Source organism: Panthera uncia (assembly GCF_023721935.1).
Source record: "Panthera uncia isolate 11264 chromosome A1 unlocalized genomic scaffold, Puncia_PCG_1.0 HiC_scaffold_17, whole genome shotgun sequence".
Classification (NCBI taxonomy): Eukaryota; Metazoa; Chordata; class Mammalia; order Carnivora; family Felidae; genus Panthera; species Panthera uncia.
Window position 1 is genome coordinate 73852056 of NW_026057577.1, and position 18978 is coordinate 73871033.

An 18978-nucleotide genomic window follows, 5' to 3' on the forward strand; every position below is an offset into this window, starting at 1 on the left:
AAATAAAAAGGTAAAAAGCACTGATGAAGTTAACTTTTAATAATATATTTAGCCACTATATCCAAAATGTTATCATTTCAACAGGCAATCAATGTAAAAATTATGAGTATTTTCCTTTTTTAAATATGTCTTCAAAATCCAGTGTGTGCCCAAGTCAGACTAGCCACATTCTCTACAGAATGAGTAGAAGTGAAAAATGCTCACCAAAGCGATGGAACATACCAAATTTTAGTAGAGTTGACTGTTTTAATTTAGAAAAAAAGACTGTATTAAATTACATCCTCACCAATAGAATGTGAGAGTGTCTCTTTTCTCACAAACTCACCAATGTTAGATATCATAATTCTTTATATTTGGTCCATCTCATTGGTGGAAAAATTGTTTGATAAACAGTGAGATTGAAAAGAGAATTTCTTGTTTTGTAAACTGTCTTCTGAGCTTAAATTTTTCTCGTAAGTGAATAAATCTGTCTTCATTTTCTGGGTTAAGGGAAGTAGACAACCCTTCGTTCTGTGTGTCTAGATTCCGCAGACTTCCCTCCTCTTACACAGTGGAGCTCCTTACAATTCACATCTGGGAACTGGCAGGAAAGCCGCTGTTGTTCAGCCTGGTGCAGGGAATGAGGGCAGTCCTCAAACTTCTGGTTCGATACACAGAAATTGATGTCGTTTGGCACAGACACTACCATCCCAAGTTCCCCATTTTTGTAAAGGTTAACCAGAAACACACCAGGTAAGTATGTATCTTCTCTATGCCCTTAGGCTATAAGAAGCATGTTTACCATCAAGAAAGTCTGGAGCAAGGAGTTGCTTTATTGTCATTCATTGTAAATGAGAAGGCCTTAATTACCACAAAGCCAATTCCCTTTGATTACTTCTCACAGAATCTTACTTCTCAAGGGTGAATTAAGAATAATTTGAGTAGAATGAATCAAATGTGGATGTAGATGGCAAATGGGGAGGTAACTGAAGACTGAAACCAGGGAAGAAATGCCTCCCGAGGTGAAGAGGAAAAATGAGAGGGAGTCAGAGTTGGAGGGGCAGAAGCAACTTGCTGTTTTCTGATAGGTATTAGTCCCGCGTGGACTTGCTTCCACCCTTCCAAGAGTCCTGTTCTTAACCAAATTCCTTTTTTTTAACTCTGACATTCCCCTTTCTCACTATACTACAAATTGAAATTGAGTTTAGAAATGAATAGTTTTGTGTTCTGTTTTGTTTTGTTGTAGGCCGTTCATTTTAGACCCCGTAAATCCTACTGTCAACGTGTGTGACACCTGCAATGCCTGGGACGAGGTTGCCCTGGTGGCGAGGCATAGCCTGTTGAAGCCTCTTTTCAGCAGAGTAAGAGCTGAGCCCCCTTGGCTTTTCACAAACAACTGGTAAACTGGACAAGGAGCTACTCTCCTCAGATTGTTTTTTTTTAATTTTTAAAATGTTTTTTATTTTATTTTTGAGACAGAGGCAGAGACAGAGTGTGAACAGAAAAGAGAGGGAGACAGAATCTGAAGCAGGCTCCAGGCTCTGAGCTGGAAGCACAAAGCCAGATGCAGGGCTCGAACCCATGAATCGTGAGATCAAGACCTGAGCTGAGGTTGGATGCTCAACTGAGTGAGCCATCCAGGAACCCCTGTCCTAGATTTCTATGAAGAAAATATAAAGGACACAAAGCACATTCCCAGTGAGAGTGCTCTGGATGAAAGGCAGCAGGAAGAAAGCTTGTCTTACTCTAATTCACCATATTAGTGACCCAATCTTTAATCAACATACTGATGTAAGTCATCATTTAAGATAAAAGGATCTATTTCAACCTTTAGGAGAATTGAAACATCCTCCCCCATGTTTTGGATTTGTTTGCTTTGGTGGTCTCATGACCAAAAAACATTAAAACAAAATCTAAGTAGCCAGAGTGAATAAATAAAACAAAACTCCCAGGTCATTTGAGAGACAATTATCTGAAAGGGTAAAATAACTCCCATTTTTTAGTTTTAATTCACTATCATTTCAGGTTGACTTTTCAATTCTCCTGGTAACCTAGTATTTCATTGGGTCACCTGTGTTTTCAAAATTTCCCTATGAAAACCTGCTTGCATTAAGTATGGTGTATTCGCTTCCAGACATAAACTTACAAATGAATACATGGAAAGATGGAAATATCTGGAAAAAACACAATGGATTGCCTCAAAATAAACTGCTCCCAAATCATTTTATGACTGCCTATGTCATGACTCAGGGGTCAGAGTGGAGCCATTCTTAAGGTTTCAAGGTGCTTAGCCATAAGCAAGGATAAATAAAATACTCGGGCTATTGAACTGTCCAGTTCTGCAACAACTGTTTTCAATTGGTGGTATCAGCTGTTTTCCTTTCTATTAAGTAGCGTTAGCGGCCACTGATAATGAAAGCCAGAGCCCACCAGAAATAGACCAGAGGAAATTTCCTGACTCACTTGCATAGCAACAATTCATCAGCATGGAAGATGTATGAAGTGTGACTTCAGATTAATGCGAGTGATTAGGCTTATCCACATGACAGAACTCTTACATATAAATGAGCACTGGCCCCTTCAGGCGAGTCCTCAGAGAACTTGTATGCTTATATTCCAGTGATGTGATTGGTCTGGAAACACTTTTGGACTTCCCCTCAGGGGAGAATGTTCTTTTGAACATCCTTAATGGTGACAAAATTTGTCCTTTGAGGGTGGATTTGATTTTTGGAAATGGTACAATGTATTCATAGTGGACATCTGTTGTTTTCATCTACCCAGAATCCTCTTACCCAATTACAGGTTGAAGAGACTGCATTTGTTCTATTGTTCACTCTGCCTCTGAAGACTCTCAAGGAGAAATATTTTTAAAATGTCTTAGGAGGTGCACTTCGGTGGCTTAGTCGGTTAAGCCTCTGACTCTTGGTTTCAGCTGAGGTCATGATCTTGTGGTTTGTGAGTGTAAGCACTGCCTGGGACTCCACGCTGACAGCGCAGAGCCTGCTTAGGATTCTCTTTCTCCCTCTCTCTCTGCCCTCCCCTACTCATCCTCTCTGTCTCTCTTGAAATAAATAAATACATTTAAAAAAAATAAAAAATAAATAAAATGTCTTGGGAAATGTCCATCTTTCCTCATTTTGGTGACTGCACCCATATCCACCTCAGGTGACTCCTCCCCCTCCTCCACTAGATCTAAGTTGTTTAGATGGGATGACTTAACCACTAGTTCTATGGGGACAGACATGTGATTCGGGCCTGGCACAGTGATTGTTTGAACTGAAACACCACAATAGCGCTCAGTTCTGGGATTTGGGTTTGAACTGCTGGGAAGAGAATTTCTTCTGCTGCTATGAGGGAAGCATGACACTACTGGTCACCATCTTGCCGCTCCAGGGGACAGCAGGCCTAATAATGAGGCCGACACAAAAGAAAGCCGATTTGAGAAATGAGCAATGATACACATGTGCACACTTATGTACATGTCTATATCATGAGAGAGACCAAGTCCCGGTTTGTGCTCCTGGACCCAGATGTACTTGCAGCAAAAACTATCCTGGGACTTTTGTGTCACAAGCCAATAAACTCTCCTTTTGCCTAGTGGTTTCTATTTGGATTTCTACCTTACAATCAAGTGAGTCCTGACTAGTCTAGTAGAAGAGAGAAAGACTGGTGAATGAATTAACTCATCATCAAGGAGTAAGGAAGGCACCAACACACTGTTAACAAATTTCTACTGAAGAGACATTCATTGAGCACCTGCTAAGTAGTTGATCTAAATAGTCCAGTTGCTAAAATAAACTAGTCAGTTCAGGATGGCAAGAAGCTTTCAGCCAACAAAAGAAACTGCTTTTCTTCCTTTGCTTGCATGGATTCAGAGGACCATTTCCAAAGAGGAGTTCATGACAGGAATGTCTTTGCCAAAGACAGCATTCTTGAGGATTGTTAGAGAAGGTAACCAGTTTTTTAAGAAGACAACAGTCATTTGAGATTATGAATTCTGTCTTTTTAAAAATAGAGTTCTATTTTCCCTCTGTGGTCATACCTCCTGTGGAAGGTGAGAACACAGTGCAGCAAGGGCAGGATGATCAGCATAGGATACATAAACTTATTTCAGAGCTGGGAGGACTCCTGGCCACATTGGAGGGGGAAGGGGAGTGAGTGGGGAAAGGTGATCTCTGTCCCAAGTTCTAAATCTACTTTCCTCAGCAGCATGTTTATCATTCGAAGAGGCTCTTTCTGATGTCAGTTTTTTTGGGTCTATGCTGAGGATAAAAAATCCAGAATAATAGAGTATGATTTTGCTCTGAATGGTTTCCTTGGTTGCAAGGTATGTGATCCACTCAGATAAAGAATAAGAAACTTTATTGCAGGGCACTTGAGACACAGCTCTTGCCATCCTCTCATGGGCTTCCTGTGTTCACCTTCTCCTTGCCTCTCCGCCTCTCCCTGCATCTGCTCTCTGCACCAACCAGTGTCCCTTCTTTCTACTGACCAGCTTCCTCTACTGACTCATGGTTCCTTCTCCTCACTTCAGCTTGCACAAACCATCACTTTCATGAACATGACTCTTCCAACTTTACCTCCCAACTCAAACTGGCAAATTCTTTTCATGTTTCTTAGTTCACATTCCTGAGAGGACAGACTGATCAGTCCATTTTGGAGTTTTGAGCCAGATTACTCAGAATCACTGGCTAGTTATGGGGCAGCTGTGATCAGGATGGGGCAGTGTCATGTGGAACCTAATGAGAACACCAAAAAGCAGGAAATCTAGGAGTATGGGGGAATGGGACATGTTCCATGGCTAGCCTGTCCAAAGCCTGTCCTGCTTTGTGTGTCTATGTTTTTCCCCACCAGCCCTGGTGAAAACAGTCTGCAGAGAAGCTTAGTAACTGACATTTTTAGGTCACAAAAATGTTCCTGGTTCTAGTGATAACACTCTTAGAAATTTTCAAAGAGTTTGTAAGAGGGCAGTAAAAAGTCACCTCTCTACTTCAGTAAGTCAGAAAGTAGAAGAAACCATGATCATAAGAAGCAGCAAGTGATGGCAGTGGGTGGTGTATTGGCAAGGTAATCTATGGAGGAGCAAGGAGAAAATAAAGAGCCTGGAGAACAAATTTGGGGATGAGAAATATGCCTCGGGAGGTTTTCAATACTATGCCCTAGCCTCAGCTGTCCTTGTTCCACCCTCCCCTGCCCTCTTTCAACCTGGAGAGGTATTAGGTCCAGAGATCAATATTTGGGGTACCCTACTGCTTATGTAGGCTAGTCTGGGAAACTTGCCACCATATATGACATTGCTCCTATAGAAAAATGCGCCTTCAGGGTTGAACAATTGACTTACAAATGTATTTGTGGAACATAATTGCTGCTAAAATGGGAACTGCTAAAAATAGATTGCAATCTGGGATTTTCACTCCTAAACCTCTAGAGACTCAACAGCTTTCAAGAAGCTTCTGCTTGCCTTTCCCACAGCCTACTTTGCTCCAAGGAACAAAGTGCTACCAGGGTTTAGTCAGGTTTAAAGAAGTAGCTTTAACTGTGAGCTAAAAGAGATTTCCACAGTTTCTAGTAAAGGGATTAAAAGTAATTCCAAATGTTAAGGCCAAAGTGATAAAAGAGTGGGAGCTGCTCTTTTGGTAGAGAAAAGGCAGCCATATCTCTGTGCCCCTTCTGTTTTTCTCCAGCTTCCTTCCAGAAAGGATAGAGATAACCTTCCCTTCTCTTCTTTATTCCTTTCTGCACTCTACCCCAAGAGGCTAGTTATGTCAGAAGGGGCAGGGCTGTTCTGCCTACTAAAAATGTGTTAGGTAGCTTTAGGCCAAAAGAGCTCAAATTTAAGTGTGATCAGAAACACCTGGTGAAGTGGTAAATAACTCAGACCTTCTCCTGTAATTTGGTCAGCAGGTCCGGGGTGTGGCCCAGCAACTTGAAGTTTTAAATGAGTACCCCCTGATGATTCTGGTGTAGATATTTTACATACCATATTTGAGAAAGAAAGCCTGGACCCTGGGGCAGAACGTGGATGTACTGCTAAGATACAGTGTATGTGTGTGTGTGTGTGTGTGTGTGTGTGCATGTGTGCGCGTGTGTGTGTACACGCATGCGCATGGATATGCAGGTGCTTGCCCCTCTTTAGTTCTGGGCTCCAGGAGATCCTCTTGCTCAAGCTGAAGGTTTTGGTTCTACCTAGCTCAAAAGAACTCAACATTTGAATTGGGGCCTAGGCCAAGTGGAATAATAGCTTCCACTACTTAGGTCATAGACCTCTGAGCCAGACCTTGGTGGATAGAGCAGTCATTCTCAAACCTCGCTGCACATTGAAACAACCTGGGGAGCTTTAAAAAATACTGATGCCTGGGCCCCACTTCCAGAGAGTTTGATTTCATTGGTCAGGGTATAATCTGGACATTTTGGAATTTTTAAAGCTCCTTGGGTATTTCTAATGTGCAGCCAGAGTTGAGAACCACTGTGGTAGAAAAAAAATGATTTTCTTTTTCCTAGGACCCTGGCTGAAAACAATATTCACTCTTTTACACCATAGACACCATAGACGAAAACTTGATACTTGCATTTCTGCAAGGCAGAACAAAAAAGTATCAATGATATAAAAGTGATAATATCTTGAATAGTGTTTACTTTTAAATATAGTCAAGGATAATGAAAATATTCTTAGTCTGGCTTCTTTTGTCCATGGCAAGAAAGAAAGACATGGCATGATATAACTCAGAATTCTCTAAAGTATCTTAGAGATGAAGTCAACTATGATAATACTGTTGTCTTCAAAAGCTTCCCCGAAAGAAACAGGGAAGTGTTAAATCTTTATTCTTTATTTCTCTTTTTCCTGAGACATAGATGATTAGATTCATAGTTGATTATGGTATAGCATTTCAGGACTATCTGTGATTTTATTCTCTTTTTCTAGAGGTAAGTGAATAAATTAAATGGAAAATGTATCAGTGAACTACAGCTTTTGAACAAATGGACAAATTCTGATCATTAGAGGAATAATGTCTTTATTAGATTGACAATATTCTAATAGGTTCACACACTTAGTGACTAGTTTGTTTTAAGCTGTTTTTTCATAGCAATTTGGTATATTTGGACTTTGTGAAGATTAAACCATTCTTGTCAAAATGCAGTACAATTCTGTATTTAAGAATGATAACATTTATCTTAGAAATAGGCTACACAGGGCTGGTCTGAGCTAGTTTGGATCCATGCTGAAAAGTTTGAGACTATAAGTCTGTACTCAAGATTCTAAATTGGAGGTCCTTGGACAGAGCAATCCATGGACGTTGGGGAGGTTCACAAACTCTCTGAAACTGCATAAATTTGAAGGTATATGCTTCACTCTATTTTCCTAGGAGAAGGTCCATAGCTTTCATCAGATTCTCAAAGGCATTATAACCACAAAAGTTTAGGACCCAGAACTCCATATATTTAAAATAGAGAATCTTCCACTTTAATCCCCTTCAACACAGTGTATCACTGAGAACAAGATACAAAAGAGGAAGAAGAATCTACTTTGCTTTTCAACATGGCTCTTCTTAGGTCTGGAATTATAAATGTTTAAGTGATGTACTGGCAGCCCTTATGTCTTAGCTAAAATTGATTTGCTATAACTGAGCATTAAAAGGCTCCAGCAATGGCAGAGATTCTGAATTTTGTTTCTTTTGCTATAGGTTCCATACCATTCCAGGAAGAGTGGGCAGTTCTGACCAGGTGGGAAAACTGCCATTGGCCAAGGGCAATGCTTTAATTCACGTAATAGGTACAGTTTTCTAATTATAGAGCAAAGAATAAATTTTAACATTTTCCTTGCTGATTCCCCTTCCTGGATCTAATTAGATGGTGTCAGCTTTAGGTGGTCATAGTCAAAAGCTGCAAATGCAGCAAAGATGGACCTACCTATAATCACACCCAACATGGGAAATTACGGTTTTATGAAATGATAAAGAGTAATGACTTTATGAAAAAATTGCTTTTAACAGAAAGTTTCCTTAATGTTAAAATTTATTCAACTTGCAAACATTAATTCGAATTTCTTTTTAGGATTATAAGGGAATATAGTTTTAGTTTTATTCTAGGTGACACAGCCTCATTTTGGGGAGAAATGTGACATTTGTTAACATAATATTTTTAAATTAAATTTATCTAATATTTATAGTATTACCTTTCATGACAGAGTAAGGCAGTAGGTAAGAAGCTAAATTTTCCCCTGGTGTGAGAAATATGATATCTGAAATTAATTTTTTTATTTTAAAGGCTAATTCCAAAATACATGATCCATATATATAGTTTTCATGGGGACTTAAGGAGTGATAATTACATCTGCACATATTTATATATGAAGTTAAGCTATCATACTTTTGTAAACTTTAATGTAAATATAATGGTTTTAGCCTTCAGGAACGTTAGTTTGCATTCACTTAAACATGAAGAAAAAGAAATCTTACTTAACATTGAAAAAACTGTATCCTTTATTTTGAATTATTGGACTAAATGCAAGATAATCCTTTTTATGTTATAAAGTTGGAAATTCCTACAAATGTCTAAAATTCACACTGCTGCCATTCTTAAATTTGAGTGACCAGAAACCATCTACAAATTGGTCTGTATTTGCTTTTGGTTTTCTAATCAGTTAATTGACCCAAGCCATTTTCAAAGAGAGATGACAATGTCTAATTAAAACTTGGAAATGACACTACATTTGAACTACTCCTGGCTTATGTTCTTGAACAAAAATAAAGACAGTTAAAGACTCCTTCTCTCTAATGCACGAGAAACAATCAAATGCAAGCACTGTTAAAAGCTAATGATTTTTCAAAATCCAGTGACTGTCTCCATGATACATAGATGACTGTGGTGGCAAAAATAAAAACAAATCAACCTGAGTTATCTATTTGCAAGTTAAAAATGAACATCACTGTTTGCAGGACTCATTAAAATTAGATACTAATTCTTCTTGAGGAATAGGAGTACTATTCTAGGTGAAATTTATCCCCATACCGAAGAGTGTGGATTTTTTAAAAATTATCATAACTGGCATTTTAAGCCAAGTTAAATTTATCACGTATTTTCACTATTACCACTTTAGATCTTTGATAGTGGGATGTCCAGATAAAATTGCCACTGGAATTTTGGATTTTACCTAGTAGAGTAGAAGTGTCTCTTAGTTTATAAAGCTTAGGAAGAAATTCTGACCCATGTGTATTTTCTATGTTGTTTATTTAATCCCAACTATTTTTAAAAATTGCTCTCATGCTACTTTCCCCAGTCCCAGCTGGTGTTCTTTTGGGGGATGCTACACTGGCCCATTGTTTAAAACAACATACATAATCTAGGAAGGCACATGTCAACAGGGCTTTAGGCTAGAGCCAAACCTGGGAAATGTTTTTCAAACAATTCTGTCTCCATCCTTTCAGTAAGAGGAGGAACTCTTGAAAGTGTGATGGGAAAATTGTTGGGACCTGTAAGGATCCTATTACTCTGAGAGTCTATGAATGGAATGGGTGGGAAGAATTAGTACAGCCTTCAGGTGGTAGCTGTAGGTGGTAAAGCCTCCAACAACTTCCTTCACTGAGCTTCCTAATGTTAGAGTCCAGCCTCTGCCAACCTCAGGCCAGCTGGAACCTAGCCTTGCTAGTGGTAGCCACAAAGAGCCGTTAGGCTCAGCTGATCATCACTGGGTGAGGAGGTGTCAGGATCGCTGTAGATCTGAGTCAGGGCTAAACTCAGGATTTCTTTCTTTTCTTTGTAAAAACGCAGTTCTTGTCCTGCTTTCCTGGCTTCCTCCAACTCCCTCAGGGCCATCCGTAGCTCTTGAGAGAGAATTCCTGGAGATTCCTTCTCTTTCATGATCCAGTCCAGGGCCATGTGGCTGCGCATCTTTTCATCTAGGGAATACTGGGAATAGTAGGAGATGACTTCCTGGAAGCCAAGAGACAAAGTCCAGAGTGTCAATGAAGAGCAACAAAGGCACCTGTGTTCATGGCTTTCCAACACCTCATTTCCTTTGTCCCTGCCACCCCCCACATCCACATTCATACAGGTTTTACCAATAACTGAACCTCTCTGATGTTTACACATGGAAACAAAATCCCATGATATACTTCTTAAAGCAAATGAAGGGCCAAGCTGGTCAAGCAAAGCAGGGTCACTTCAGGCTAAGTCAAAACACTACCACCAAGAATGACTCAATAATGTTCACAACAGAACTCTGACGTTGCTAGAAAATGTCTTCCTTAGAAAATGCATTCCTTCACACATGGATATTACCTCATTTATTCCTTGAACTCTTCTGCCCAGGATTTTCTCCTTCAGCAAGATGGAGAGATGGAAACAGTTATATGGAAAGATTAGGGTATAATTGGGTTTGGTCTCACCCCCTGCAGAAAGCAGGAGGCTTTGAATCAGGACAAGACTTAGAAACCAGGAGAGCCCACTTCCTAACAAGAGTCAATTTGTTAGCTTAAGGAAGATAGATGACAGTCCAAATGGCTCACAGCAACTACAAATAGAACTTTAAAAGTGTATTGTGGAACATAGGCATTATCATTATTGATATAATGGTAACTTCATGTACAGTATTTCTTCTGCAAACAATTAAAAATTGGCCACTACCTGTCAATTTTCATGTGAAAAAAATTGCCAATACATTGTAACATAATGTATGGGTTTGATGGATACACTTTAAGAAGATCTTGTAGAGTGGATGCTTTGCTTATTTTTATTTTCAAGAACATATGGTATTTATTTATGACCTTAACAAATTAAAAACAACCATGGAAAAGTGTTTATAACTAACCCAGTGAGTTTCAAAGGCCTTTTATAAAATCAAAGGAAAAGAAAAAAAAAATAGCCAAAACCATTGTCAGCTACTTATTTCTTTTCCATCTTTGACATTTTGAAAGCCAGACTTTCTAACCAAAGAACAACTAAAAACTCCTGGGGCTGCAGTGCATGGAAAACTCTTATATCCACCCACATCTAGCTGACTAGTAGAGGCTTTATTCCTCATACAAATTCCTGTTAGCAAATTCTCAAAAATAAATGGCCATCTTTCAAAGTCTAATGGTGCATAAAGAAAGCAAAGAAAGCATAAATATTGGAAGATAGCAGGTGAAAGCTGTTCAATACACAGGAGAGGGTTTGCCTTTGCCATTAAAAAAAGGGGGGAAGGGTGCTTCTCATAGGTAACAAAGAAATAGTGAGACCCCATTTCTGAAAAACAAGGAAGAAACTTCCAAACCAAAAAATTGAGGTGACTGAATGCCAGCTTGCCCAGCTTTATAATCATTTCTGTTGCCCTTTGGGGACTTTTAGTGGATAACTTTACCATTCTTCAGTGAAGCAGTTCAGAAACAGTACATTCTCAAATTTCTTTCTGCATTCGAGAACAGAAGAGGGCACAAATTCTTTTTTAATATATATAATTTATTGCCAAGTTGGCTAACATACAGTGTATACAGTGTGCTCTTCGTTTTGGGGGTAGATTCCGGTGAAGGCACAAATTCTAAGGTTGGGCAGGCGTGTAGAGTAGATTTAGCACTTGACTTAGAAATCAAGTCTGTCTTAATGATCCCTCCATTCTGGCATTTAGTACAGGTAGCTAAATGAATCCCATGTCCAGGCAATATTCTCCTTAGCATGCCTAGTTGGTCAGTCCCTGACTCAAATAGATTGTTTTATATATTTTTTTCCTGTATCTTCTGCTCTTAATAAATAAAGTACCAAATTTAAACAGAGAAAAATCCAAATAAAGGAAATCTAGGAAGATGACAAGCCATCTGCTCAGTCTCTATGACATAAACCTGTTCTTGATTGGAAAATCTCACCTGTCGGGAACACTTTGTTTCACGAAGGGCTTTTAGGCTTCCATTCCAGTGCAGTAGTTGGAAAATGGTCATCAGCTCCTACAAAACCCAAACACCTGTCATTAATCTCAAAGCAGAAATGTGAAAGTGTGAGAGATGGGTAGGGCATAACTCTGATCCCCAACTATCTCAGGAAAATAGAATACACAATATCATCAGAAAATTTTGAGACTTTTCAAACACCAGAGTCTACAAGATTCTCGAGCATTCTTTCTTCCCTCCTCTGCCACATCCATATTTGCACAATAAAATGACTAAGTAGTTGAAAAATATCTTTCAACATTAAAAATACATATACTGTAACAACTCTACATTCAAGAAGTTATCTAAATATACCAGCATATCTCAGAATGATGTGCAGGCAAAATTATTCATTGTACTGTTTTTGAAATTGCCTGAGGCTGGGAATATGTTAAATGCTCATTTTTAAGGAAATGGTTTTAAAAAGTATGAAACTTACCTTTGTTTTCCAAAGTCCGTATCTCCCTTTTGTTATGTTATTTTTCTGTTTTTGTTAGGACATGTCATTCCAAAACATGCCATTTTGGTATATTGATTATTTTAAGCCACTTGAAAAACATCAAATGCAGTGACAGTCTTTCCCTGAACTCCCCTTATCTGCCTAAAGACAAAAGGAACTTGTTTTGATAAATCTCCTCCTGAGGAATTTTATCAACCAGGGAAGACCAACTCTTACTATAGAAAAGGAAACTGGAGGTCCACACCATACCCAAACAAACTCTGTCACAGAGTATTATACATCCTATCTATTCTACTAAGGGCCCATTCATCTTTATTAAAAATCATTTGCTATCCCCTAAGAGGCCTACATCTCCTGCCTCCCCTTTTCCTATCAAGATGGTATTTTATCATAAATTCCAAGCCACCTCAGGAAGATACTTATTTTTCCCTGAGTATCTCTCATATATATGTGAGGTACATATGCTAATAAACTTCTGTTTTTCTTATGTTAATCTGTCTTTGATTGCAGGGGTCTCAGCTAAGAACTCATAAGGGTAGAAGGAAAATTATTTTCCTCCCCTACAATACATTCTTGCTACTGAATACTTTCATTCATGGAGAGAGAATGAGAAGGCTCTCCAGGTTCTAGTATAAAGAGTCTTTATGATGTGGTGTTAAAAGAAAAGCAAGATGCATAACACATATACTGTGTGCTGGTATTTGATTTAAAAGAATAGAAAACCCTTATAAATGTTTGCTTGTAAATGCCAGAAGAGTTCTGGCAAGATACAAAAGAACTGGGTAACATAGTTGTCTCTGGGGAGAGAACAGGAATGTCTGGAAGGATGGGGAAGGAGATCTCCCTCTGACATTCTGTGTTACCTATTGAGCTTTGAATCATGTGACAATATTACATATTAAAGAAACCATTTAAATTTTAGCCAAAAAGTAAATATAGATAACATATAATTGACAAACCACAGAAACTGTAAAATTCTCCTATGTTTATAAATTCAGTCAAGAAAATGCATACAAATATGGGTAATAAAGTGTAATTGACCTTAAAACCAATCCACAGTCCCTATATCCAGTGGCTGGGGCTGAGCACATCATTGAGTTTCTATCAGCATCTTTTCCCTTGATGATATGAAGGGCAAGGTAAACTATATACACATACTGAAGATTTTATTTTCCTAATGTGTCTTCCCGTGAAATTATCTGCATTTTTTTTCATTTTTGGTCAGAGAGACTACCCCCCCCCCCCCCGCCATTGTGGATTAACAGCATAAACAACACACACAATGCAATTAAGGAAATTCCTGGTCATGACACTAGTTATGAAAACTTAACTTTGAGACAGATGTCCTACCGACCATTTAAAAAAGCTGATTGTTTTGTCTTTACCTCTGCTTGCTCAGGAAGAAGCTTAAATTATGAAAATGAAGAGACCTAAGGCATTCTAAGATTTCAGACATCTTAAAATTATTGAATTTTAAAGCTATAAGATGATCAGAAGAGCAAATATCACCATTCTTATGTCTAAAATTGCCAGTAGAATGTAATTTTTTTCCCTTCTTTTCAGTTTGGAGTTTTGTCTATATTCTATTATTCAAGTAAGCACTCAAAGGGCCCATAGAGACTTCAGTAAAAGCAAAACCATGTGTTTCTATTAATTAAAATAATTCATGGATACCAGCAGAATTACTCCTCCTACCCCAAACAGAGATGCCACTATCTGCCTAGGGCTCTGGTTCCACTGCTCAGGGAAGCTGCCCCTCTTATGCCCTCTCTTTTCCACTTCTCCCTGGTCCAGATTTTCAGTCTGTCATGTCACTCTGATAATTTGGAAAAGTGAGAGTGGGTTTGTTCTACAGCTAAATCTTATGTAATCTGCTTCTCACCCCTGTGCTTCTCAGCAAGGTAACCCCAGTGACTGAAGAGGGTAAATCTGTGCTACCTTTCTCATTGTACCTTTAAACCTACTCACTAGAGACTTGGTAGCCATAAAAATGAAAAGGAACACTTTTTATGTCCTGATAGGAAACAGTCTCTGTGATATTACAGGAGGGCCACTATTTCCAAATAAGACATCTCTTTCCGTTTCATGTTTTATTTTGTATTCTAGTGTATATATCCGTTTTTTAAAATAATGCATACCACCTCCACTCCTCCACTTTCCCCCCAACCCAAGTTTATAATGGTTACACTCAGTAAAACCCAGAAAGATATAGTGAGTTTCTTCTGTGACTTTCAACAGCCCTCTTGATATTGTCCTTGTGGCCCAGTTTGAGAAACAGCCTACAGGGCTCTTAATTCCACCATCCTACAATTTTTGCCTTAGTAACATATTCTTCCTCCAATGTCTTCTAAGCTCTCATTCTTATCTATACACTAACTACTGCCCCCTTTCCAGATAAACTCTTGGCATTCCACCCAGCAGTCCTCCTAAGACTTTAGCACCCACAATTCTGCCATGAACAGAGCCAAAAACTGTTCCCATGTCCCTTGGCAACCGACATCTCTCAAAAACTTCCCCACAGAGACTTGAACTGTTTTTCACTGTGGAAGAGCCCTCCTCCTTACCCCTTATGGTTTGTCCAAATTTCTATTCCATCCCCAAGGAGTTTTTGCTGCAGCAGTAACACAACTGCCTCTTTCTCAGTGCTGTTTTTGTTCCTAAAATCCCACAGGGAAGATGACCTTCTTTCTGCCTTCTTACATTACATCCCAATCTAGTCATTGCCTTCCTTTGTAGAGATGCTAATCTTATCATCACTATGTAAAGTATATTGAAATATTTCCACATTCTTCCTGTCCTACTTCTTTATTTTCCTTCATAAGACCACCTTTACTATCCTCAAATCTTCCCGAAGCTGTTTGAGCCCTTCTCTTAACCCCAGGAAATCCTTGTATGCCTCTCGTTGATTCCATCAGAAATCCCTATATTATTGCAGATTGGCAAGGAGAGCAAGGAGAGGGCTGCTGTGGGCCTCTGTAAGGATTCTCTTCCTAGGCCATCATAATCCCCTGCTGCCTGGTTTTCATGGTTTTGTTTTCTACCTGTCAAAGCCTTATCACTTTAATTTTTTTTTTTTAATGTTTATTACTGAGAGACAGAGAGACACAGAGTGCGAGCAGGGGAGGGGTAGAGAGAGCAGGAGACACAGACTCTGAAGCAGGCTCCAGGCTCTGAGCTGTCAGCACAGAGCCTGATGCAGGGCTCGAACTCACAAACCGTGAGATCAAGACCTGAGCTGAAGTCGGTTGCCCAACCAACTGAGCCACCCAGATGCCCCAAAACCTTATCACTTTAAAGGAAATATGTTTGGTGAGCTATCTGACCTGTTCCTTATTCATGTCTTTGTGCCATGCTTCTTGTTATGTGGCTGACCTAGAAGCCTGGGGAGTCTGGGTAGGCTGACAGGTAAACAAGAAGCTGGCCTATAAGTTGGGTTGGGACTAGGGTGATATTTGTTATGAATTTTCACACATTCATTTTGAGTTTTTAAAATATTGCATTATAGGGGTGTCTGGGTGGCACAGTATAGTGGTGTCTGGGTGGCACAGTCACTTGAGTAGAATTCTTGGTTTTGGCTCAGGTCATGATCTTAGGGTCATGGGATCAAGCCTCACATTGAGCTCCATGCTGAACGTGGAGCCTGCTTAAGATTCTCTGTCTCCCTCTGCCCCTCTCCCTTGATTGCACTCTCTTTCTCTAAAAAAAAATAAGAAGAATAAAATAAAATAGTGCATTATAATATTGTCTTTGTCATTGAGTTTTTTGAAACTCCTTTAAATTTTGTGCCTGAGGTGAATGCTTAATTCTCCTTTTCTAGTCATCCCTTCTGGTGAGTCTGTCTCAGGGACAAGGCCAGCTTCATGAACTTGTGATCTGTGCAGTCACACAGGACCCCAAGCTTGATTTAAGTCTCCACCGACTTGAAATTCTTAGCAATTTTTTTTTTAAAAGGCCCTGCATTTTTATCTTGTATGGGCCCCAAGAATTATGTAGCCAGTCCTGATCAGTAAAATAAATTTGAAATCAAATGGAGAATCGAGCCCTGTGTTTTCTTCATCTTTAGGAAAAAGTGCAAATTGCAGCTTTCATTCTTCAGTTTTCCTGGTTCAATTTGTCATTCATTTAGTTTAAACCACCACCAGCTGGGCTCTGTCCTCAGTGCTTCCTGGTGTTGCCTCCTATTAGGAACAATGTTTGCCCTTTCAGCTACTTTGTGGGGAGAAAATGCATGCTGCTTCTCTCTAGAACTCTGTCTGGGAGACTCTCTTGGTTCTGTGATTCATCAGAAATAAGAAAAACAAACACTGTAAATGGAGAACTTGAAAAACAGGTGGGCACCATCTCCCCACCCAAGAGAATGGATTTAAGAGGAAATTTGTTTATGGGATGAGGTTTTAAAAGGCGACCTGGAGAATTTAGCAAAGATGTAAATAAACAAGTCGTCCTTGGACTGCATTAGGCTTCAGAGTAAATATATTAACCAGCTTCAGTCAAAGTCTGCCTCAAATCTGACCTTGACAAGACCCAGTGGCTAGTGCTGTCGCCATCCCTCCCCCCAAACACCAGGCAATTTTCTGTATGGAAAGGCTACCCAGCTTCCCTCCCACGAAGTGAACGTAAGCAGAAGCCTATCACGTTTCCTCTGAGTGCTGCCTCCTTGACAGCCCCCCTGGAAAGCCTGCAGGCAGTCAGGAGACACCCGCCTTGTTTTTATATGGTATAGTCATCCGTAGCTAGATACAGACATACGTCTATTACCCACCAGGGGTACTGAATTGCTGTGTCGGCTACAAACAGCCCAGGTCTGTGGTCAATTCCCATTATGTGAAGAAACAAGCTGATGCATTTAACCCAGGCCACCAAGGAATGTGCTGGGACCCAGCAGGCAACCTAGAACTGGCGGAAGGAAAAGAGATGTGTTCCACAGCCGTCCTCCTGGGTTGCCAGCATCCCTACTGGGGGAGTGAGTTTGGATTTTTCCTGCCCTCACATCCTCTTCCTTTGTCCCCCATCCTGTCCCCAGCCTCTGTTCTGAGAATTTATGAACCATTTCCACAGTTTGATTCAAGTTATTATTTCACATACTTAAATACCTTACTACATAGACCACACAGAAAACATACAGCCCATTGCAAGGTAATTAAAGTATTACTAAAAGGTGGTTGAGTACAGCCTTTCATAGTATTTGGACAAAATTTTAAGAATTTTTAAAAATCCTGCCTCCCTCATCTTTGCCAGATTAATAACCTAATTGCATTCAAAAATCATTCTTAGTTTTCTGAAAACAGCTACTAAATCACATATGAGCTACTATGTACTAGAGCAGGCAGCATTCATTTTATAGTAAAAGAAGTACAATTTTCTTTGGTTGGGGTTGAGAGGGGAGGAATTAAAATACATGAGGTTCTTCCTTGGGGAAATTACTGTACTAGATGCTGTATAAATGTCACGTTATGTGCATTCCACAAAAATCCTACACAATGGGCATTATGATTCCTATTTTATGGATGAGAAAATTGAGTCTCAGAATACTGAAGTGCCCAGGTGGGAAGTGATAGGGCAGGTGTCACACAGTCTGTCCAATTTTGACAAATTGGTGTTCTTTCTCTTGTGTTATCCTCTTCCCTTTCATTTTTTTCTCTTTGACTTTAGATTATTTATGGGGGAAAAGCACGGACCCTTTACAGTTCCACCCTTTTATCCTACAGCAAGACCCCTGAAATATTTAGTGCAGGGAGGTATCTTTTCCTCATTTGAAACCTTTAGGTTAGATAAAGTTGCCAAGGGAATCCATCTGGTAGCCTTTCAGGTGAAGCAGTCTTTCTTCAGAAGTATATATAATAACAGTTGTCAATATTCATTGAGTATTTTTAAAAAAACATTTTTTTTAACGTTTATTTATTTTTGAGACAGAGAGAGACAGAGCATGAACGGGGGAGGGTCAGAGAGAGGGAGACACAGATTCCGAAACAGGTTCCAGGCTCTGAGCTGTCAGCACAGAGCCCGACTCGGGGCTTGAACTCCCGGACTGCGAGATCATGACATGAGCCAAAGTTGGCCGCTCAACCGACTGAGCCACCCAGGCGCCCCAATATTCACTGAGTATTTACCATATGCTAAGAAATGTTCTGGACTCTTTCTATATTGTCCCATCTAACGCTCACCATGGCACTGTGAGGTAGTGCCAGTACTAATAGTCTCCCTAATTTACATACAATGAGGAAACAGATTTAGAGGTGAGAAGCAGAGCCAAGCTAAATTGGGCCAGCCCACTTCAGAGTCTGGGCCCAGAATCACTGAGCTGATGCATGCCCCTGTCTATCCCAGAGGGTATGCTTTAGGGATACCAGTCTCTTCAAAACCAAGACAATCAGCCTCAAAGGCCAGTGAAACCACTGTCACTTAAAAAGAAAACGGGATGGGGGGCGCCTGGGTGGCGCAGTCGGTTAAGCGTCCGACTTCAGCCAGGTCACGATCTCGTGGTCCGTGAGTTCGAGCCCCGCGTCGGGCTCTGGGCTGATGGCTCGGAGCCTGGAGCCTGTTTCCGATTCTGTGTCTCCCTCTCTCTCTGCCCCTCCCCCGTTCATGCTCTGTTTCTCTCTGTCCCAAAAATAAATAAAAAACGTTGAAAAAAAAATTAAA

General features: G+C 39.9%; 2 protein-coding genes across 3 annotated transcripts in view; one reads left to right on the top strand and one right to left on the bottom strand.

Moving 5' to 3' along the window:
• Nucleotides 1-3064, top strand: part of LOC125934323 (uncharacterized) — a 25070-nt gene extending 22006 nt beyond the window's left edge. For both annotated transcript variants that reach the window (XM_049647640.1, XM_049647641.1), the window contains 2 exons: nt 1-732; nt 1226-3064. The exon at nt 1-732 is cut by the window's left edge and continues 2873 nt beyond it. The gene's annotated coding sequence lies outside the window, so the exon portion shown is untranslated. The remainder of the gene's footprint in view (nt 733-1225) is intronic.
• A 3902-nt stretch (nt 3065-6966) lies between these two features.
• Nucleotides 6967-18978, bottom strand: part of LIX1 (limb and CNS expressed 1) — a 55080-nt gene continuing 43068 nt past the window's right edge. The window contains exons 6-7 of the mRNA XM_049647642.1: nt 11817-11894; nt 6967-9909 (exon numbers count right to left, since the gene is read on the bottom strand). Of these exons, the coding sequence (XP_049503599.1) occupies nt 9622-9909; nt 11817-11894 (366 nt within the window). The 3' untranslated portion in view covers nt 6967-9621. The remainder of the gene's footprint in view (nt 9910-11816; nt 11895-18978) is intronic.